Source organism: Eucyclogobius newberryi, unplaced genomic scaffold (assembly GCF_026437365.1).
Source record: "Eucyclogobius newberryi isolate DKJ021-1_F unplaced genomic scaffold, fEucNew1.0.hap1 SCAF_12, whole genome shotgun sequence".
NCBI classification, from domain to species: domain Eukaryota; kingdom Metazoa; phylum Chordata; class Actinopteri; order Gobiiformes; family Gobiidae; genus Eucyclogobius; species Eucyclogobius newberryi.
This window is the reverse complement of record NW_027315746.1, coordinates 22,410,263-22,427,440: the sequence shown is the minus strand read 5'-3', so window position 1 is coordinate 22,427,440 and position 17,178 is coordinate 22,410,263. Positions and strand designations below refer to the sequence as shown.

At 43.2% G+C, this 17,178-nt stretch overlaps 3 protein-coding genes across 12 annotated transcripts in view; 1 reads left to right on the top strand and 2 right to left on the bottom strand.

The window, feature by feature from the left end:
• itm2cb (integral membrane protein 2Cb) overlaps nt 1-6,293 on the bottom strand; it is a 93,724-nt gene extending 87,431 nt beyond the window's left edge. The window contains exon 1 of the mRNA XM_072441501.1: nt 6,289-6,293. The gene's annotated coding sequence lies outside the window, so the exon portion shown is untranslated. The remainder of the gene's footprint in view (nt 1-6,288) is intronic.
• clcn2a (chloride channel, voltage-sensitive 2a) overlaps nt 1-12,582 on the top strand; it is a 44,429-nt gene extending 31,847 nt beyond the window's left edge. For 2 of the 10 annotated variants that reach the window (XM_072441492.1, XM_072441488.1), the window contains exons 6-25: nt 324-404; nt 1,675-1,698; nt 2,638-2,716; nt 3,700-3,825; nt 3,991-4,075; nt 4,315-4,416; nt 5,231-5,333; nt 5,990-6,145; nt 6,208-6,277; nt 6,361-6,471; nt 6,576-6,789; nt 6,862-6,995; nt 7,410-7,657; nt 7,960-8,071; nt 8,780-8,826; nt 9,747-9,812; nt 10,180-10,218; nt 10,290-10,418; nt 10,596-10,682; nt 10,764-12,582. In XM_072441492.1, coding sequence (XP_072297593.1) covers nt 324-404; nt 1,675-1,698; nt 2,638-2,716; nt 3,700-3,825; nt 3,991-4,075; nt 4,315-4,416; nt 5,231-5,333; nt 5,990-6,145; nt 6,208-6,277; nt 6,361-6,471; nt 6,576-6,789; nt 6,862-6,995; nt 7,410-7,657; nt 7,960-8,071; nt 8,780-8,826; nt 9,747-9,812; nt 10,180-10,218; nt 10,290-10,418; nt 10,596-10,682; nt 10,764-11,264 — 2,514 coding nt within the window. In that variant the 3' untranslated portion in view covers nt 11,265-12,582. The remainder of the gene's footprint in view (nt 1-323; nt 405-1,674; nt 1,699-2,637; nt 2,717-3,699; nt 3,826-3,990; nt 4,076-4,314; nt 4,417-5,230; nt 5,334-5,989; nt 6,146-6,207; nt 6,278-6,360; nt 6,472-6,575; nt 6,790-6,861; nt 6,996-7,409; nt 7,658-7,959; nt 8,072-8,779; nt 8,827-9,746; nt 9,813-10,179; nt 10,219-10,289; nt 10,419-10,595; nt 10,683-10,763) is intronic. The other 8 variants (XM_072441490.1, XM_072441498.1, XM_072441491.1 and 5 more) reach the window with 8 other exon arrangements.
• A 36-nt stretch (nt 12,583-12,618) lies between these two features.
• Nucleotides 12,619-15,540, bottom strand: fam131aa (family with sequence similarity 131 member Aa). The gene is made up of 4 exons (XM_072441502.1): nt 15,430-15,540; nt 14,886-15,068; nt 14,047-14,175; nt 12,619-13,928 (listed from the first exon to the last, which is right to left on the bottom strand). Exons 1-4 carry the CDS (start codon nt 15,518-15,520, stop codon nt 13,411-13,413), a joined length of 921 nt encoding a protein of 306 aa, XP_072297603.1. The 5' UTR covers nt 15,521-15,540; the 3' UTR covers nt 12,619-13,410.
• Nucleotides 15,541-17,178: the final 1,638 nt, after the last annotated feature.

Genomic DNA, 17,178 nt, shown 5'->3' with positions numbered 1-17,178 from the left:
ATCAGTACTGCCGCCTGTAATATATTCAGCTCATTACTCCTTGGCTCATGACATATTGCTTCAAAGATTTATTTTGAAATTCCCAAGATCTAAAAACCATCACACTTTCAGTCTCATTAAAGTCAAGTGAAAATAAAAATTTGATCCACTGCTAATAGCGCTTGCTGCTCCCATTTGGAGGAGTAATAAAATTGTTGGCAAATTCATCCAAGCAAGATTTCTCCATAAATTTGAGCGCCAATGTTTTATTCACTATTAATGTTGTGCTCCCAGCCGTGTCCTGTGTGTATTGACAAATGTATCTCTGGTTATCTCTTTGGCAGGGTCCTTTTGTGCATGTCGCCAGTTTGTGCGCAGCTCTCCTCAGTAAATTCATGGCCGCCGTGTTTGGAGGGATTTACATGGTGAGGACAAAACACACGTGCACAAACTCTGGGCAATTTAAACGTACAGAAACTTAAAGTACGCGCTTAACACTGTGGAAGCCTGGGAAGGTACCAGTAAAGCCACCCCCCAAGTACATGTCAGGGAGGAGAGACACTTTTTGAAGCAAATCCCAGCTCAGCTCAGATGGATATTAGACCAAGCCCAAGGGATGCTTTATAGCTATCAACCTGAGTTAATATGAGAAAGCAACTCACTAAAATTCAGCAACTACAACCTTTGGGCCCTCTGTGGTTTCAATACTATAAGAAAACCAGATGATTGCTATAAGGCGTGGTGGTGAAAACAATACAAAAGGATTAGTTTAGTAAAACATCGCTTACATTTAGAGACGCTCACGCAGATGCAGATTCCGCTTATGTGAAGGTTTACAAAATATTGGGACAAGCTTCATTGGCATTGTCAGTGAACAATACCAAACCAGGAATGTGCTTTGGCAATTTGGTGCGAATACAGTATGTAACAAGGAAATATACAAACAAATAACTTGTGTTTTTGTAATTATCTATTCCTGTCGTCACCTCTTAACATTAAAGTACCAAAACTTAATGTAGGGGTAACAATTTTGGACCGATTGGGTGATGTAGCTAACAAAACGCACAATATAGAACAGGCCAGATTAAATGTTCTATTGCCAAGCCAGAAACCCCAATATTTAGACATTATTTCTAGTTATAGAGTTAGTATTCTTTAGTTAGCTTTAATATAAATTGCATACATTGAGTAATTCAAGTCTACTCACTGCCATGCAACTGGTACTTTCTATGCCGTTATTTCTTCCCCTCTATGCACCAAAGTCTTAAAACAAAAGCACAATCTGAAATCCTTTGACTCCTCTTTCAGGACACAGTGTCACTCATGTGAGACCACCCCATGGCCCTCTGCTCTCTCCAAATCTGCCCGGGACTAATCTGGGCCTCAATCACTGCGAGTGCTCTCCTGCATGCCCCAGCGACTCCCAGTATGGAGCGAGATAGACACCAGAGACGTGGCAGAAGACGGCACAAAAACATACTCGTACCACATGGCCATTAAACCTAATCAAACTCGGGACATGTTGATTTGAGTGATCAGTGGAATCGAGAGTGTTTGCAGAAAATCCCATTTGTAGCTTCTACAATGTGCGCGGGGGATAATAAGCTGGAATGCCGCCAAGGAAATAAAGGGGAAAAAGGTAATTTCTACACTCACATCTCTCTTTCTATTTTTCTATGACTGTTTACGCTAAAGGAAGAGCCCTGTGAGGGGAGCAAGGTATGAAAACACGAGACATCAGCAATCATAAACCATGCTGTCCATTTGTCATGTTGGCTGGGACTGATGCCTTTCTATTTGTGTTTGGATGTGCTCAGTGGCGTGTCACCGCGAAACATCGATCTTTGTCCCGTTTGGTTATTGTTCAAACATCTCATTTCATAGCGTCAACACTCAGCCCTGGGTTTTCAATCAGGCATTCAAAGAATTGTGATTAGATAATTGTTCCACGTCTTGCTGGTAATTGCATGCAGAATTCATTCAGTGCTCAAGGCTTTGTTTAATTAACACATTTTGGTGTGTTAGTTAGAGATACAGCGTTAGATCTAGGTGTATATATAACTTTTTGTTATTTAGACAGTAATCATAGGCCACTTCGCCCTTGTGATTAAAATGAAAATAAAGTGAATCTCATTTTTTTTTTTTTTTTTTTATAATTATGAAAACATGATTCAGAACAGAGTTAGACTCACATGTCAAGTTTAGCATTTTGAATAGTTGTATGTGTATTTTCCATAAAGATGCTTTATGTAATGTGTATGTGCTCAATAAACTAAGATGTTTTGAAGTAGGGCTTGGTAATCTGATCTCAGTTTGTCTACATTGTATCTTGTTTCAATTAATAGACAATCTTTTTTTTTTTTTTTGTCCTTTTAGTTTACTGACAAGGTTTGTACTGCAAATATGCTCAACTTTTGAAGGTGGGATATTTTTTCTAATGAAAGAGTGCTTATTAATTATTGTAATTGTCATGGGCCAGTTTATTACACACTTTTAATGAAGCTCCATTAAGCCCTATTTAGCAGAATTGGCTTTTTCATTAGAAATGTATAAGAACCACTCTGTGTGCATGTGCCACTTGTTGATGTTGTAGAAGAGCTTGGATGTGGTGGTGCATGTGTAGGTCTCTGTATGTTCTCGTGTGCTCTCTCTGGACAGAACGAGCTCAGGAACACCGAGATGCTGTCCGCCGCCTGCGCCGTGGGTGTGGGCTGCTGCTTCGCCGCCCCCATCGGAGGTGAGACAACACGGCCACCTTCTCACAATGCTGTCTAATTATGCTAGATAATTACACTAGTTAATTAAATGAGGGGGAACACTCGCCGTGCTGATGATAGGTAGATACCACTCTTCATCAAGGTAGATGTCTAGAAAGTAGAAACCCAATAGATTAGTGATGACCTCTTTTGTTACTATTGTCAGGTGATGCATATCCTTTTATTACCTGGATTCTGCCAAAGCAAATAAATGAAGGATATGTTTGGTCAATACATCGCCGCAATTCAAACAATTAACAATCAAACACAGTACCGGTAATAAGAAAACAAGAACATGTTTAAATAGACAAAAACAATCACTAAAACAGATTATATGTTGTGTATTAATTGTTTTCAGGGATAGTGCATATTAATGTATGACAATTTCTGGTGGTGACATGTCACCTGCATGATTCCATGGAAATAGAAAGTTAAAACTATACTTCTGAACATGCCATTTTATGCCATACTGTGTAATATTATAGCCAAAGGAACAACATTTCCATGGAAACAAGGAGGTGGGGGCACCTCCTGGCCAAGAGTCAGTTTTGTGGAGCCCCCTCACAGTCAGGGACATATGTTTTTAAAGGTTTTGAGGGCAATAAAAACCTATACATTTTGTGTTCCTTCAGAGTATCTTGTCAAAGTAGCAGTGTATGACAGCTGTGCGCTGTCTGCATTTAATAATAGAGCATTTTATGTCTTGTCAACCCACAAATAAGAGATAAAAGCAGTGCTCTGATTGGCTGAGCTTGGGTGGTCCACTCCAGTTTCACTTTGCTGTCTGAACTGCTCCAAATCCGTACATGATTCCGTACAATGAATGCTTGTGAATATTTACGATGTGCCAAAGGGATTTTTAGAGCCAGGGATGAGTGACACAGATTTTTTTTAAAAAACTGTTTTCAGGTGTGAGTAACAGGTACTGGTAAAACCTTTCAAACTATGTTCCTGTTTGCTGCAGGAGTGTTGTTCAGCATCGAAGTGACCTCCACGTTCTTTGCGGTGAGAAACTACTGGAGGGGCTTTTTTGCTGCTACCTTCAGTGCCTTCATCTTCAGAGTACTGGCCGTGTGGAACCAGGAGGAAGGTAAAGCTATTATGAGACAATTCTTTGAGGTAGCACATTTACTTTACTTATATATACAATGAATCTTGGTTAAATGAAGATAAACATTATTTTATGAGTGCCCAGTGGAATTTTAAACAGGTGACATAACACGTACTGTTCTCTAAATCTTCTACTTGTCCTCAGAAACCATCACTGCGCTGTTCAAAACCCGCTTTCGTCTGGATTTCCCATTTGATCTGCAGGAGCTGCCAGCATTCGCCATTCTGGGGTTCGCACATTTCTCACAAGCTCAAATGTGATCCACGCGGTTGGATTGTCACAAAGAACACTGCATGAAATTAAACTATTTTGTCTGCTGATTACAAAAGGAAGCAGGGTTTAGATCACTACGTTCTGATTGATTGAATGCTGAAATGTTAGAGTAATAAAAGGTGGCTCACTGTCAAAGAAAGTGTCGAGGGATTGCGTGTCGCCTTGCAAAGTTTCACTATGTTTTTGTGTGTGTAGAATCGCCTGTGGATTCGCCGGGGCACTGTTTGTCTACCTAAACAGACACATAGTGGAATGCATGAGGAAACAGAAGACTATCAATAAGTTCTTATTAAGAAAGTAAGTATCTGAGTTTTCTGCATAAATATAACTCTGACCTGGTGTGATTTTTGCTTCCCTAATAAAAAAGACACGCATTTCACCTATTTATAAAATTCACTCGCATTTAACATTCATACTGTGGAACATTCCAGGTGCAATGCCACAAATCCATGGAGACAAGGAAGAGTCCCCACTAGAAAGGTTACATAGTGCTACTTTAAAGACGGAAAGAAATTGGGCAGTATAACAGATTTGTTATTTTTATAGAAGCTATTTTGCCTGGAGTGTTCCTCAGCATGTCATTAAATTGATATACTGTTCTACTTTTTTTTTTTTTTTTTTCAATTATGGGTGTTTTTATTACCTTGAAGCACATTCTTACTTTCTTTAGTAGGGATAGGGGTGCTTTGCCCCTATATTCATGAAAACAGAGTGATGAAAACATAGCACTGTTACCATATTTGCAATCAACAGTTCAAAATGCAATATATCTTCTGAAAGTCCTCAAATATCACCTATAGACAGGAAGCTGAAACTCATTAATTATCTAACCTGTAATTTGGTTGACTTACCATCCAAAACTGCATGCAAACAGGCTCACTGTTAATGACATTCTGGACACATGGCAAAACGGAGAACTGTATTGTAAATGGAATTCCTTCACCTTGTCTGTGTAAAAAAGGTCAGCCAAAAATACATCCAAACATGATGCCCTACATTACAAAGTTGTGGTTGAAGTAGGTCAGTTGATCAGATCAGAGTATATTTATAGGCATCACATTTAAATTTTACCCGTCGGCATTGACTGTCGCCCCCGTTAACGTGGCTGCAGTCCCTCTCTTCCTGTCAGGCGGCTGATGTATCCGGCTCTGGTCACACTGCTGGTGTCCACGCTCACGTTCCCCCCGGGCCTGGGACAGTTCATGGCTGGACAGGTGAGAAAACACTACATTTATCTTCTGCTATTGCTTCTTGAAACAAATGAAGGCCGACAGTTGTGTGTGAAGAGTGCAGGCCTCAGGTCGAGGCAGCATTTCTTGTGCCTCTTATCCACTGATCCAAAGCTAATGAGCAAACGAGATTTTACAGTTTAAGTAGATTTACACACTTTTTGGTGTTGGCCCTGCTGCATAACAATGAGTCAGGATGGGTGGTCATGCATGAAAAAGTATAAAAGCAATTATACATATGCTGCAGCAGAGGTAGCAAAAATCAAGCAACTGACAGAAATGTAGTGTCAGTGTTCAGAAATGCAGCCTCAGTGAAACTCTGTGGCGTTTCCATAACTGTACTTTCCTGCAGTTATTTAGAAATGCAATAGCAGAACATAAGCAATCACAAGTCAAACTATTTGACAGTTTGAGGAAAAGCTGAAAATTATTTGGCTGTCCTTGAGTGCCCAGAAAGGCGACTTCAAATAAAATGCATTATGTTTGATACTGATAATTAAGCATGTTTTTTTATTATTGTTGACTCCCCTAAAAGGCTTTTGAATGAAAGATTCAACAGTTTGTCCCACAATGTGCTTGTTTCTGTTTTGACTGTACACGCGCGGTGCTCATTAAAGTCCTGTTGTGGTGTGCACTGACAGCTAACGCAGCACGAGTCCCTGGTGGCTCTGTTTGACAACCGGACGTGGTGCCGACAGGGTGTGGCAGAGGAGTTTGACTACATCAGCCACCATCACGCCTGGAAACACCCCCAAGTCAATGTCTTCTTCACACTCATCCTTTTCATCGTCATGAAAGTACGTTCTAAGTTGTCATAATTAGTATATATTAGATGCATTGATGATTTGTTTTGTTGCAGTTCTGGATGTCCGCCGTAGCCACCACCATGCCGGTTCCATGTGGAGCCTTCATGCCAGTTTTCCTAATAGGTGAGAAAATAACTTGTTTTTGTAAAAGCTGAGAAACACTGCCTCATGATGGGCCGTGTGTTCTTTTGGCGTTTGACTGACAGGTGCTGCATTCGGCCGACTTGTTGGAGAGATAATGGCGTCCGCGTTTCCTGACGGCATCCACGCTGATAACACTGTGTACCCCATAGTTCCTGGAGGGTATGCAGTTGTGGGTACGCTGTGTTTCAGTAAATGATGCTGAGATATCCTTTTGTATGAAAACAATCCAATGGGCGCGAGGAACAGTTTGTTTATCCTTGGTTGGCGTTGTGCTCAGGTGCCGCGGCCCTTTCCGGAGCGGTCACACACACCGTCTCCACCGCTGTGATCGTATTTGAACTCACCGGTCAGATTTCACACATCCTCCCGGTCATGATTGCTGTCATTCTGGCCAACGCTGTGGCTCAATCGCTGCAGCCTTCACTCTACGACTCAATCATTCGCATTAAGAAACTCCCCTATCTCCCCGAGCTGGGAATGGGACACCACGAGTAAGTGTGTTTAGTAATAGTGTGTGTTGATTTGTTTTTGAGACCTTTGTTCACACACAACTCACTTTGTAGGAAATACAATATCCGAGTGGAGGACATCATGATTAGAGATGTGCGCTACATCACACTTAGCTCAACCTATCGAGACTTGCAGGGGATGCTGCAGACTGGACAGCTCAAAACACTGGCCTTGGTCGAGTCCACAGGTGGGTGTGCAATGTGAAGATGTTAAGGGGTGTGGACACAATAATGCACACAAACAGGAATAAAATCACTGCAGCCACTGTTTCAAAAATGGTACCTTATCTAATCACAAGCAAGGACCACAACCTCAGAAAATGTAGATGAATAAATTGGGGCGTCTGTGACGCTCCAAGGCCCATCTTCCTCCTCATGCCTGAAAGATGGAATGAACAAAAAAGTGGTGAAAGGGTAGAGGGCTAAAGGGGCACAGAAATTATAATGCAGTGGTGAAAAGAACCAAACTTCTATTCAAGACATTTAGTGTGAACTCTGAGGACTCTTACTTTCCGAAAAGAAAACTCACCCCAAACATCTATACACACAGGTCCTGATTTACCTTTTGAGAGAATGATCTCGACTTCCATGTCACATTTCAGAGTCCATGATCCTGCTGGGCTCCATTGAGCGGCTGCAGCTACAGTCCCTGCTCACACTGCAGTTGGGCCGCCAGCGCAGGCTCGAGTACCTCCGTGAAATGGCCCAGGACAATGGTACCCAGGACCATTTGCCCAGCCTGACCTCAGACAGCAGCAATAGCTCCCTCTGTAGTCAGACTAACGTCATCAACGCTACTCCTCGCACCAACGCTCGCCAAACGGTTCGCTTTTTGGTGAGCACGCAAGAGGTGTGAGGCAGCCGGGGACGGGTGAGGGCGGGCGGACACATGGAGCATGGGGCTAGCATGTAGCAGTAGGTAAAGGCACAGAGTGGGCTAATGGGCAGATGGGGTAAGTGTAACAATACTTTATGTGTACATGTGATGAGTAAATCACCTTCTGTGTACATGTGGTGATGAGTAGTACAGTAACATGTTTTTGTGTTTGTGTCGTCTGTGCCCTTACCTGTGCTGTCCTATGCATGTGCACTATTTGTCTGCTTGTGTGTGGTTGTGTGTGGCTCCTTCTCTTAATGTATTTTCCCACATAGATCTCAACAGAAGAGACGTCTTCCTTCAGTCCATCAGTGTCCAACATGCACCTTCCTCTCAAATCTGCACTGAAAACTGTGTCATCCATCAGTGACCCAGAGATACCAAATAGTATGTATCTTCTGCACAACATGCCACTGGATATTCAATTCATTATGCAACACTGACTGTTTAACAAACATGGTGTAGTTACCGATTTAGATCACATCGTGAAACATTGTGTCAGTCTAAATGAGAAATGTAGTAATTTAACAACTTTATCTTTTGAGAAGCTTCTCCATAGCTTGTCCCAGGAGATAAGAGGTGTTTCCACATAAAAACACTGTTGCTGTTTCCTGTGATGGTTCACATTCCATTCAAAACGTTTGGCTTTGTTCTGTACAGTTGTGTGACTATCACCATTGTTTTGAATTATGAAAATATTATGTATTTTTAAAGATCTTTTGGGATGTACATTTCCTACAATACAGTATAATCTGATGGGGATATTGTGGTAAAAGTAATTATAGTAGTCACCTGGAAAATGTTTTAAAAATCAAGATGTTTCTACTTCGAATCTAAAAGTAATTTTCAATCTAAAGAGCTGGTCTGTGAAGCTTGATTTTACATTTCTCTGAGCTCACAAAACCCTGCCCTCATGGAGTTTTCAGTGAAACAAACCTGCCTGTTAAGCCTGTTTTGGGACATTAACAGTGATATATTTTCTATACTGTTGGCCTCTCCAATATGGTACCATTACACCATGTTGGCACATATACACGATTCATTTATGAATCTATTTATGTTTATAATAACACAGACATAATGCTTGCTTTTCAGGTTCTCAGACACTTTCCTGCCCAGACCAAGACGAGGAGCTGCTGGAGGTGAGTGCACACGCATGTACGATGTGAGAGCTGATGTGACTGGAAGTAGTGGACTCCTTATGCTGTCGAGCAGCGACCACATATGGGCTGCATTTTACTATATAATATTGAGGATGCATAACTGTTTTTACAGCTTTGGGTTAGGTTGTTCGGGTTGCTTGTTTGACATGTTTGTCTATAGTTACACTTGTGTGTGGACCAAGTGTAAACAAACCTGTTCTTAGAAAGCTTGGGCACATGAACTGTGCGCACCATTAAAGTCGGTCTCAAACAAACGGCCTTCTGTGAGCACAGGTTTTCAGAATATGATTCTTATGTGTAATCGCCGCAGTGAGCATGTGTGTGAGGGAGCATGCCACAGCACTTTGAAACTGAAGCTGTTCAATCCAAGCAGACCGGACATTTCTTCATTTATACAGCAGGAAAAGATCAGGTGAATTAATAAGCGTATACACTCAGTTACAGCTATTAATGATGCTTTTTGTGAACAGCTGTGCTGGTAAAAGCATGTGAAAATGTTCAGCTTCAGTTACCGTCGTCATCATGTCAATATGTAGGCCTAATGCCTGTCCTAAAATGATGGTGCTGATCTGACAATTTACACAATCAGACAATTTACAAGTAATTATATCTTAATCTTAACACATTAAGGGACAACATTAAGACACCTCTAAATGCTTTGTGGACTTCGTAATGTCTCATTTCCTCACATTGTTTTGTCTGTGTTGTGTATCAGGCTTCTGGTGCCTTCACCTTCATCTGTACTGTAGTAATTATGCAACATTGTGCTCACTTGTTGGTACTTCTCTGGAGAAGTGGGATTGAGATCCAATGTTGCATTGTGCCATGTTGTGGGTAAAGTCCACTTTGACTGATGCTGTGGTCATGTTGTGTTGATGCCTCCTCTCTGCCCCTGGAAGAGCCCTGGGCCGGCTCCTCCTGAACACAGAAAGGCCAGGCTCAAACGCAAGAGGATCTCCATGGCGGTAAGACTGTCTGCCGCCTAGAGACTGTTGCCTAGTAACCGTTGCATTGCGTCAAGCACACAGTGAGGGCAGAACCAAAACCGTTTTGGTGCAGTTACCAGAGCCTTACATGACTCTGCAGAGAGTGAAAGGACGTGAGAGCGATGTCTGTTTAAGTTTGTGCAATGGCAGAGGTCTAATGGTCCTTAACCTGAATGCAACAGGATGTCAACAGGATATGATTTTTCTCACTAAACTATTAGTGTTTGTTTCTAGACATGTACACAACAACACTATACTGTGTGTCTTATTTGATGTAAATCAAATCGTATTCGCCCCAAGTTTAAGCAGTATTGTGTTGCTTGAAAAACGCAGCTCTGTTTTGCAGGACTTTGCCGAGGTGCAAGACCACATGAGCCCAACAGAGGTTAGGCCTGCATTGTATAATAATAATGAGGTGAACTTGATTTTTCTTGTTGGTAATTATCTGCTGAATAGGACTTGTCGCTTGTCCGACTTCAGATTTCAGTGTGGGAGGAGGAGCAGCTTGATCAAGCTGTAGATTTCAAGAACTGCAAGATTGACCCTGCTCCCTTCCAACTGGTTGAGCAAACCTCACTACATAAGGTACCAGTAAACACACAGTATTAAACACAAATAAGTATGGATTATTGTGTGATAGCCTAATTGTGTTACTACCTTTGGGAATGATTTGATCTTTTTGAAACTATTTTTTTTTATTTCAGCCAAGAAATGTAATTTGTGTTCAATTTGCTTAAGTTGAAATTTAATTCTTGTTCATAGACTCACACCATCTTTTCCCTGCTGGGCCTGGACCATGCTTATGTGACCAGTATAGGGCGTCTGGTTGGAGTGGTTTCTCTCAAAGAGGCAATTTCTATATTTTATTTTTCAGTCTTATATGATTGGCATCAAATATATCATTTGACCACATTTCTCCTTTTGTTGCAGTTGCGTAAAGCCATTGAGGGCTCAGTGACTGTGACAGGGGTCAAAGTGCGCCCTCCTTTAGCAAGTTTCCGGGACAGTGGCAATACCAGAAGTGTATCTGAGGTAACTGAACTCCACAAACTGTGCATGCGCCACAGGGGCCTTTCGTTACCACGGGAACCTGATCGCCCAAAAATGGAGGATGATGACAACCTTTCATTTAAAGAGATTCCTGTCAACTTTTCAGACCAATGCACTTTACAATTTGCAACAGGCCAAACTGTTGACATTCAAGAAGAGTTGGGGCTCCAAGATAGCCCCTCATTTACTGAGGACCAATCAGAATTCACCTTTGACTGTAGCCCCTCCCACACAGAGGAGTCAGAACTGGCCTGTGACTATGATCTGCCCAGTCAGACTCCAGAGCCAGAGGAAACTCAGCTGGAACAAGGTCAGGACTCAGACCAATCAGAATCGGAGGGAAAGGGAAGCTCCAAACACAATAATGACCAACGTGAATGATTCACAGGGAAACGTGTTGTCTCAAGTTTTACATTCATGTCCAGCCTAGTTATTTACAGGCATAACTTAAGGTGTGAATGACAATGTGTGAGTACATCGTACAAATTCTGCAGATTTTGATCTCTTACACCAGAGGGACCGTTTATGACCAGGACATAGGCTATTCTTGGAGGGTTTTTTTTAAACACTGCCATTACCGCCACACGATCTGACAAAATGTCTTTTTTTATGTTAAATTGTATTGATAAAACAATAACTAATGATCTTAAACATTTATGACAGTAGGAAGTATAACTTGCGTGTGAGTGTGTGGGGGAGTTTCTGCTATGCCATCCTTCTGTGCTTATGCCAAATGACAGTGCATCTAATATTTTGCTGAAAGTATAACTAACGAATTATTAGTTATTAATAATCAAGCACATCAATAAAGTAATATATCCCATAATGGAGCACAGAAATCTGAGATAAATAAACAACCTCCTATCGTTAAGCCTAGCATCTTTATAAATAAAATATTCCTGATATGCAAAAGTAATATTTTTTTATTCTTTATACGTTAAGTATAACATTATCACTGTCTTTGATTGCTATAGAATGATCAAATATTCTGTTATTGTATGTTGTATATGTCCACCCCAAAATCAACAATACAAACAGGCAGCTCCAGTTAAGACAGCGCAAGGTAAAGCACACCATATGTACTACAACTCCAGTATTAAATGAAATAAACTGCCTATAGATTAAACCGTGTGAAATGTTTCTAGCATGTTACAGGAACAGTAAAGGGCGGATCTTAGAGGTTAGTGTACAGAGAACACTTGCATAAATGCATCTCATGTATTAATGTACCCTGTAGATATTTAGTTATACAGCTCTATGACATGACAGAGTTAATCCAGCCTAAGTGTGGGGGTCGGTGCGTGCCTGTGTATAAGCAACATCAGGTTTCTAATGGATGTAATTGTCAATGAGCAAATATTTTAAATGTTTTTATTTGCACCAATCAGGGCTTGTTTTTGTCTTGTGTGTACATTTGTGCATTCATTTATTTGTGTCCTTTGCATTGAGAACGTGAAATAGTGCTTGGCCATACAAGTAAAAGGAGCATCAAGAGTCTCCGTTATTTTAGAGCGTATCTAGTTAAGCAATAAGTCTGTATCTCCCTTTATACGGCACTGAACTGTATATATGCATTGTACATACAAATATAATATACATGCTATGTACAGGAGTCATTTGAAATCAAGCAACCACTGTTATTTTTCAGAGAACATAAATTATTTTGTACATGAGTGAATGAATAATAAAAAAATAAGTCTGTTCTTTGAGAAAATACAACACAAATCATATACCGTAAATACCAAAATGTATATTTATTTACTTTTCATTTTCAGACATTCAGTATCAAACAACCACACATAACACAGCATGAGTCAAACACTACAAAATACTAATTAAAAAACAATTGGACACAACTTCACAAAACTGTACAAAACTCAGTGAAAACAACAGCTTTACATTCGATTGAATTCTCCAACGGACACTGTTCACAGCAGCAGGTAACATGAAGCAGGTGAGTACGGGGCAGGCTCAGATGAGAGACAGCAGTGAGGGAGGAATTGAAGGAAACGATCAAGGAATCAAAGATCAAGTGTAGAAAAGAATGGGATGCAGAAGGGAAACAGTTAAAACATTGTCATATTCAGAACGAAGGATAAAAAGGTAGATATGGCATTGGCCATTGCATTATGTTTGCAAGATCCATTCACCGCCATAGAAAGGTTTGGTAAAGAGTGTCAAACTACATTGACGAGAAAGTACATGTGATTTAACCATTTTGCTCAAATTACATTAGAGCATATTTCCTTAACAGAATGTAAGCATGGCCTGTCAAATATTAATTCTAAAGCAGATTTATTAGCATCAAACTCAGTGCTGTGTTTTAAGTACTTGTCACATACACATTTTGGCAAATCATCAAGGCACTGTCCCTTTAAATCCTGTAGATTCATTCACATTTCAATAAAAGAAAGAAACCTCTACCTTTCTCCTCGATGACCGATCCAGTTTGGCCAAATGTGATATCTAGCTTTTTATAACTCTGGCCAGAATGAATACGCTCCAAGAGACAAAGATGGACAACACATCACATCAAATGCTCTTTCTCATCTTCCCTCTCCTCCTCTTCATCTTGCTCTTCTTCCTCGTCAAACGAGGCCACTCCAGAGGACGCCCGATCGGAGAAGAACCCCCGGGGGTTGCAGTGCCAGATGCGGATCTCCTGAAACACGCTGCCTTCTTCATCCTCCTCCTCTTCCTCGCCGGGCGACTCTGAGTGGGACGTGGAGTAGCAGGAGTCGAAGCGGCTGCTCCGAGCTCGGGGTCTCCACTCAGGCTTTTGGTGGACGCACACCTCGCTCTGGGGATGGTCCTGTAACGCAGTGGGTTGCTCCTCATTCCCCCCTTCTTCCTCCTGCATGAATGGGATCAGGCTGTCGCCGGGCAAAGTAGGTGAATCAGTCTGGGACAAACGCGTGTCATTGCGAGAGGCCGACCTGGCACACAGCGGCCTTCCATCGCCGCTGCTGCTCGATCCTGGGAATGTGGCAGAGGGCTGGCACTCTTCCGTGTCATGTGGTGCGAGAGGAGAGGAATTGGCGGCGTCTGAGAGAGGAGCATAAAGTCAGAACTCCTGTAGATGGGACGGTGGGGAGGACAATGAGTAGTGTTAGTGATGAAAATGAGATGAAAACACAGATGACTGCCAGGTGACTTTTGATACCTGAGTTTTGGTAGTTCTGCCCATTTAAGGAGACCTCCTCATCGTTTGAGTCCTCATCTTCATCATCATCATCAATAGAGGCCCAGGCTCGCAGCTTGGCCTCTGCAATGGCAAACTGTTCAGCTACACCTGCAAAATGCAAAATGGGTTGTAAGATTTTGAAGGTATATTTTACTAAACTAGAACCATTTTCATACACGTGTGCCTTTGTTTAGTCGCCTGCACTGAAGGCCACTTTGTCATACCATTATTATGGCTTTGTTTGCTAATCAGTAACTACTAGAGTACTGCATTGATGTGATGAACAGAACTAAAAACGATATCAAAACTCACACAATAAACACCATTATAATGACCACAGCTATTCTGACCAACTGCCCCTCAAAACGGGGGGGAAAAACGAAATGCATTCCTCCATACTATCTCTATGCTTAATCAATAGAACAGGTTACTCTTTGGCATTACTGTGCCAATGGACATGCCACGACGCCGAGCACAAAGCTTGAAAGTGATTGCCTCCCCCCCTCTCTCCTGCTCAAACCCAGCCCATGTCACCATCACCACAAAAGGATGAGTCACAGCTGAACAACACGAGCTGCTGTACTCTCGCTGGGCAGGGAAGTGTTTTCTGAGGCTGCCTAATAGGCCACCATCTGCGGCCAAGACAAGCCATCACCACTAGACAGCACAGCGAGGGGCCCGACTGCATGACTCCTGAGTAGTTAAGGATTAGAGAAGATGAGTCAGGATTTAGACCAGGATAAGTAAGAGGTTCCGTGCACGTACAAACAAACAAAGTGACAGTGAAGTGTGAAATGCTGAGATGACAGATGACATGCCTGCGGCGAAACGGGCCTCCTTTTCCCCCTCACTCAGGTGGCAGTAGGAGCTGAAGTGCGCGTGAGCGGCCGGCGGGGGGGCCGTCGGCTTGGGCCAACCTTTCCACTCGATGAGGTGAGCGACGCGACCCTGCGCCAGTGACGTGGGCTTAGTGACATGATCCCTCACGGCTTGAGAGATGCCTTGGCAGGAAGATACAGGAAGAAGGAATTATAACATGCACTTAAGGTTTGAAGCATTTAAAATAAACACACAGTCATAATGTTGGTTGTGTTCCGTGTGCGTTGATCTTTCATTTCATTATTTATTTGCACTGATAAGCTTCGTCATGCAGCCATTATAGTCCCTGCTCCCTCACCCGTGCAAGCTACAGATATAATAACGTTAATTATTATCCTCTTTGCTTTGTTTAAGTCTCCAGGTTGCACTACAGTTTCATGATCAGCTTGTTTTCTCTAATTCATATTTATTCAAAAAGCCTTTAGCAAAATGGCAAATGCATCTATATAATATTTTGATGCACATGATGAAAAAATACAATACCATTCAAGGAAGATCTGGCCAGAGCTGCAAATTCATGGATGCTCACGCCTTTTCGAGTGTCTGCAGAAGATTTTCCTGACTTGGGAATCATTTCACTCTCCTCAAATTTGACCTAAAAACGAGAGACAAAAATAATGACCTGAATGTCACAAATATCTTTAACCGTCTGGACTCAACTAAACCACAATCAAATAATTAGGCACATATGAAAACATGTATCTGTGCCCTACCTCCTCCTCCTCCTCCTCCAGTCCTTCTCGGCCCCTGGACCTTATCATGTCCAGTCTTGTGTTGATGCTTCCCGAGCAGTGTAAAGCACCGCGACTAAAAATCACAGCTTGCTCAGTGCTTTAAACGGAGTGGCAGACTCACATGCCCTAAATGTACTGCACAGATGCTAAAGCCGGTTAGAATGACTTGGGTTGAGGGAGGTGACGGATTGAGTAAACATATGGCCCGTGACCAGCTCGGCAGATCTGACCAAGCCATTGAAAAGCCTCCACAAACCTGATTAAAAGTGATACCTAATCACGAACATGTCCAAAAAGTTGAAGCGGGTCTGAAGCCGTAGCTGAAGTGACGCAAAGTGGTATCGCCCGTTGAGTTTTTAGTCAAATAACCAGAAAGTTTGATCAAAGCAAGAGTGCACGTGCATGACATGGCAGATAATCCTTAACAGACTGGCCCAAAGCTACTGACATAAAGGGGACTCCTGCTAAAGGGCTTAAAGGAGTCACTCTGAGCGACCTGGGAGCGGGTGATGAGGGGAAAACATGGTCCAAACAGACGCGCTCACATCGCCCCAAAACAATGAGCGCCGCAGTTTGGCGAGAGTCTGCGAGAGTCTGCGCGGGGCTCGCGCGGGGCTCCAGCGGGGCTCGCGCGGGGCTCCAGCGGGGCTCGCGCGGGGCTCCAGCGGGGCTCGCGCGGGGCTCCAGCGGGGCTCGCGCGGGGCTCAGTGCGGAATTCAGTGCATTTTGAGGGCGACTATAGAAAATAGTTGGGGTGAAAGTTCGCCAGCCTAATGCGATGACCTGTTGAATTCGTCACTGGGTCAAGCGGACACATCGTGTAACCGATCCCCTTCTGCACACACAGACCAACAAGTGGCCTGGCCACGCACTGGGCCCCGCACCGATGTGTGGTGTTTTTTAGAGATGATGGTTTGAGCAACACGTCGCCGCGTCATCGCCTGCAGCAGGCCACAATAACAGAATGATGATGGCAGCGCAGGACAGAGCTGGATGCGGGGGTCTCGGGCTGGATGCGGGGGTCTCGGGCTGGATGCGGGGGTCTCGGGCTGGATGCGGGGGTCTCGGGCTGGATGCGGGGGTCTCGGGCTGGATGCGGGGGTCTCGGGCTGGATGCGGGGGTCTCGGGCAGCTCGTGATCTACCCATGCACACAGACAGGGCCAAACCTGCAGCGACGCGTGCCCTTAACCGAGAGTGCGGTTCATGAGGCACATGGTACGTACCTGTCGGGCCAAGGCGGCTCATCATAACGCGCTTAATGTGTCCAATGCCTTCACCAGAAGCCTCCAGGAGCACACTGCATTCAGCTACAGCATCACGGCGACTACGTCCCCAACTCCTGCGTTTGCTCAGAGGCGCAGACGCAACATTTGTTGCTCGCCAGGATATGGGTTACATAGGCTGTCCAAATGTCTCCCAATTGCAAGCGTCATCAACGCAAGGCGGTGTCACAGTCCTCCCTCCCACCGCCAGACAGAGGACTCCCTCCTTCAAAA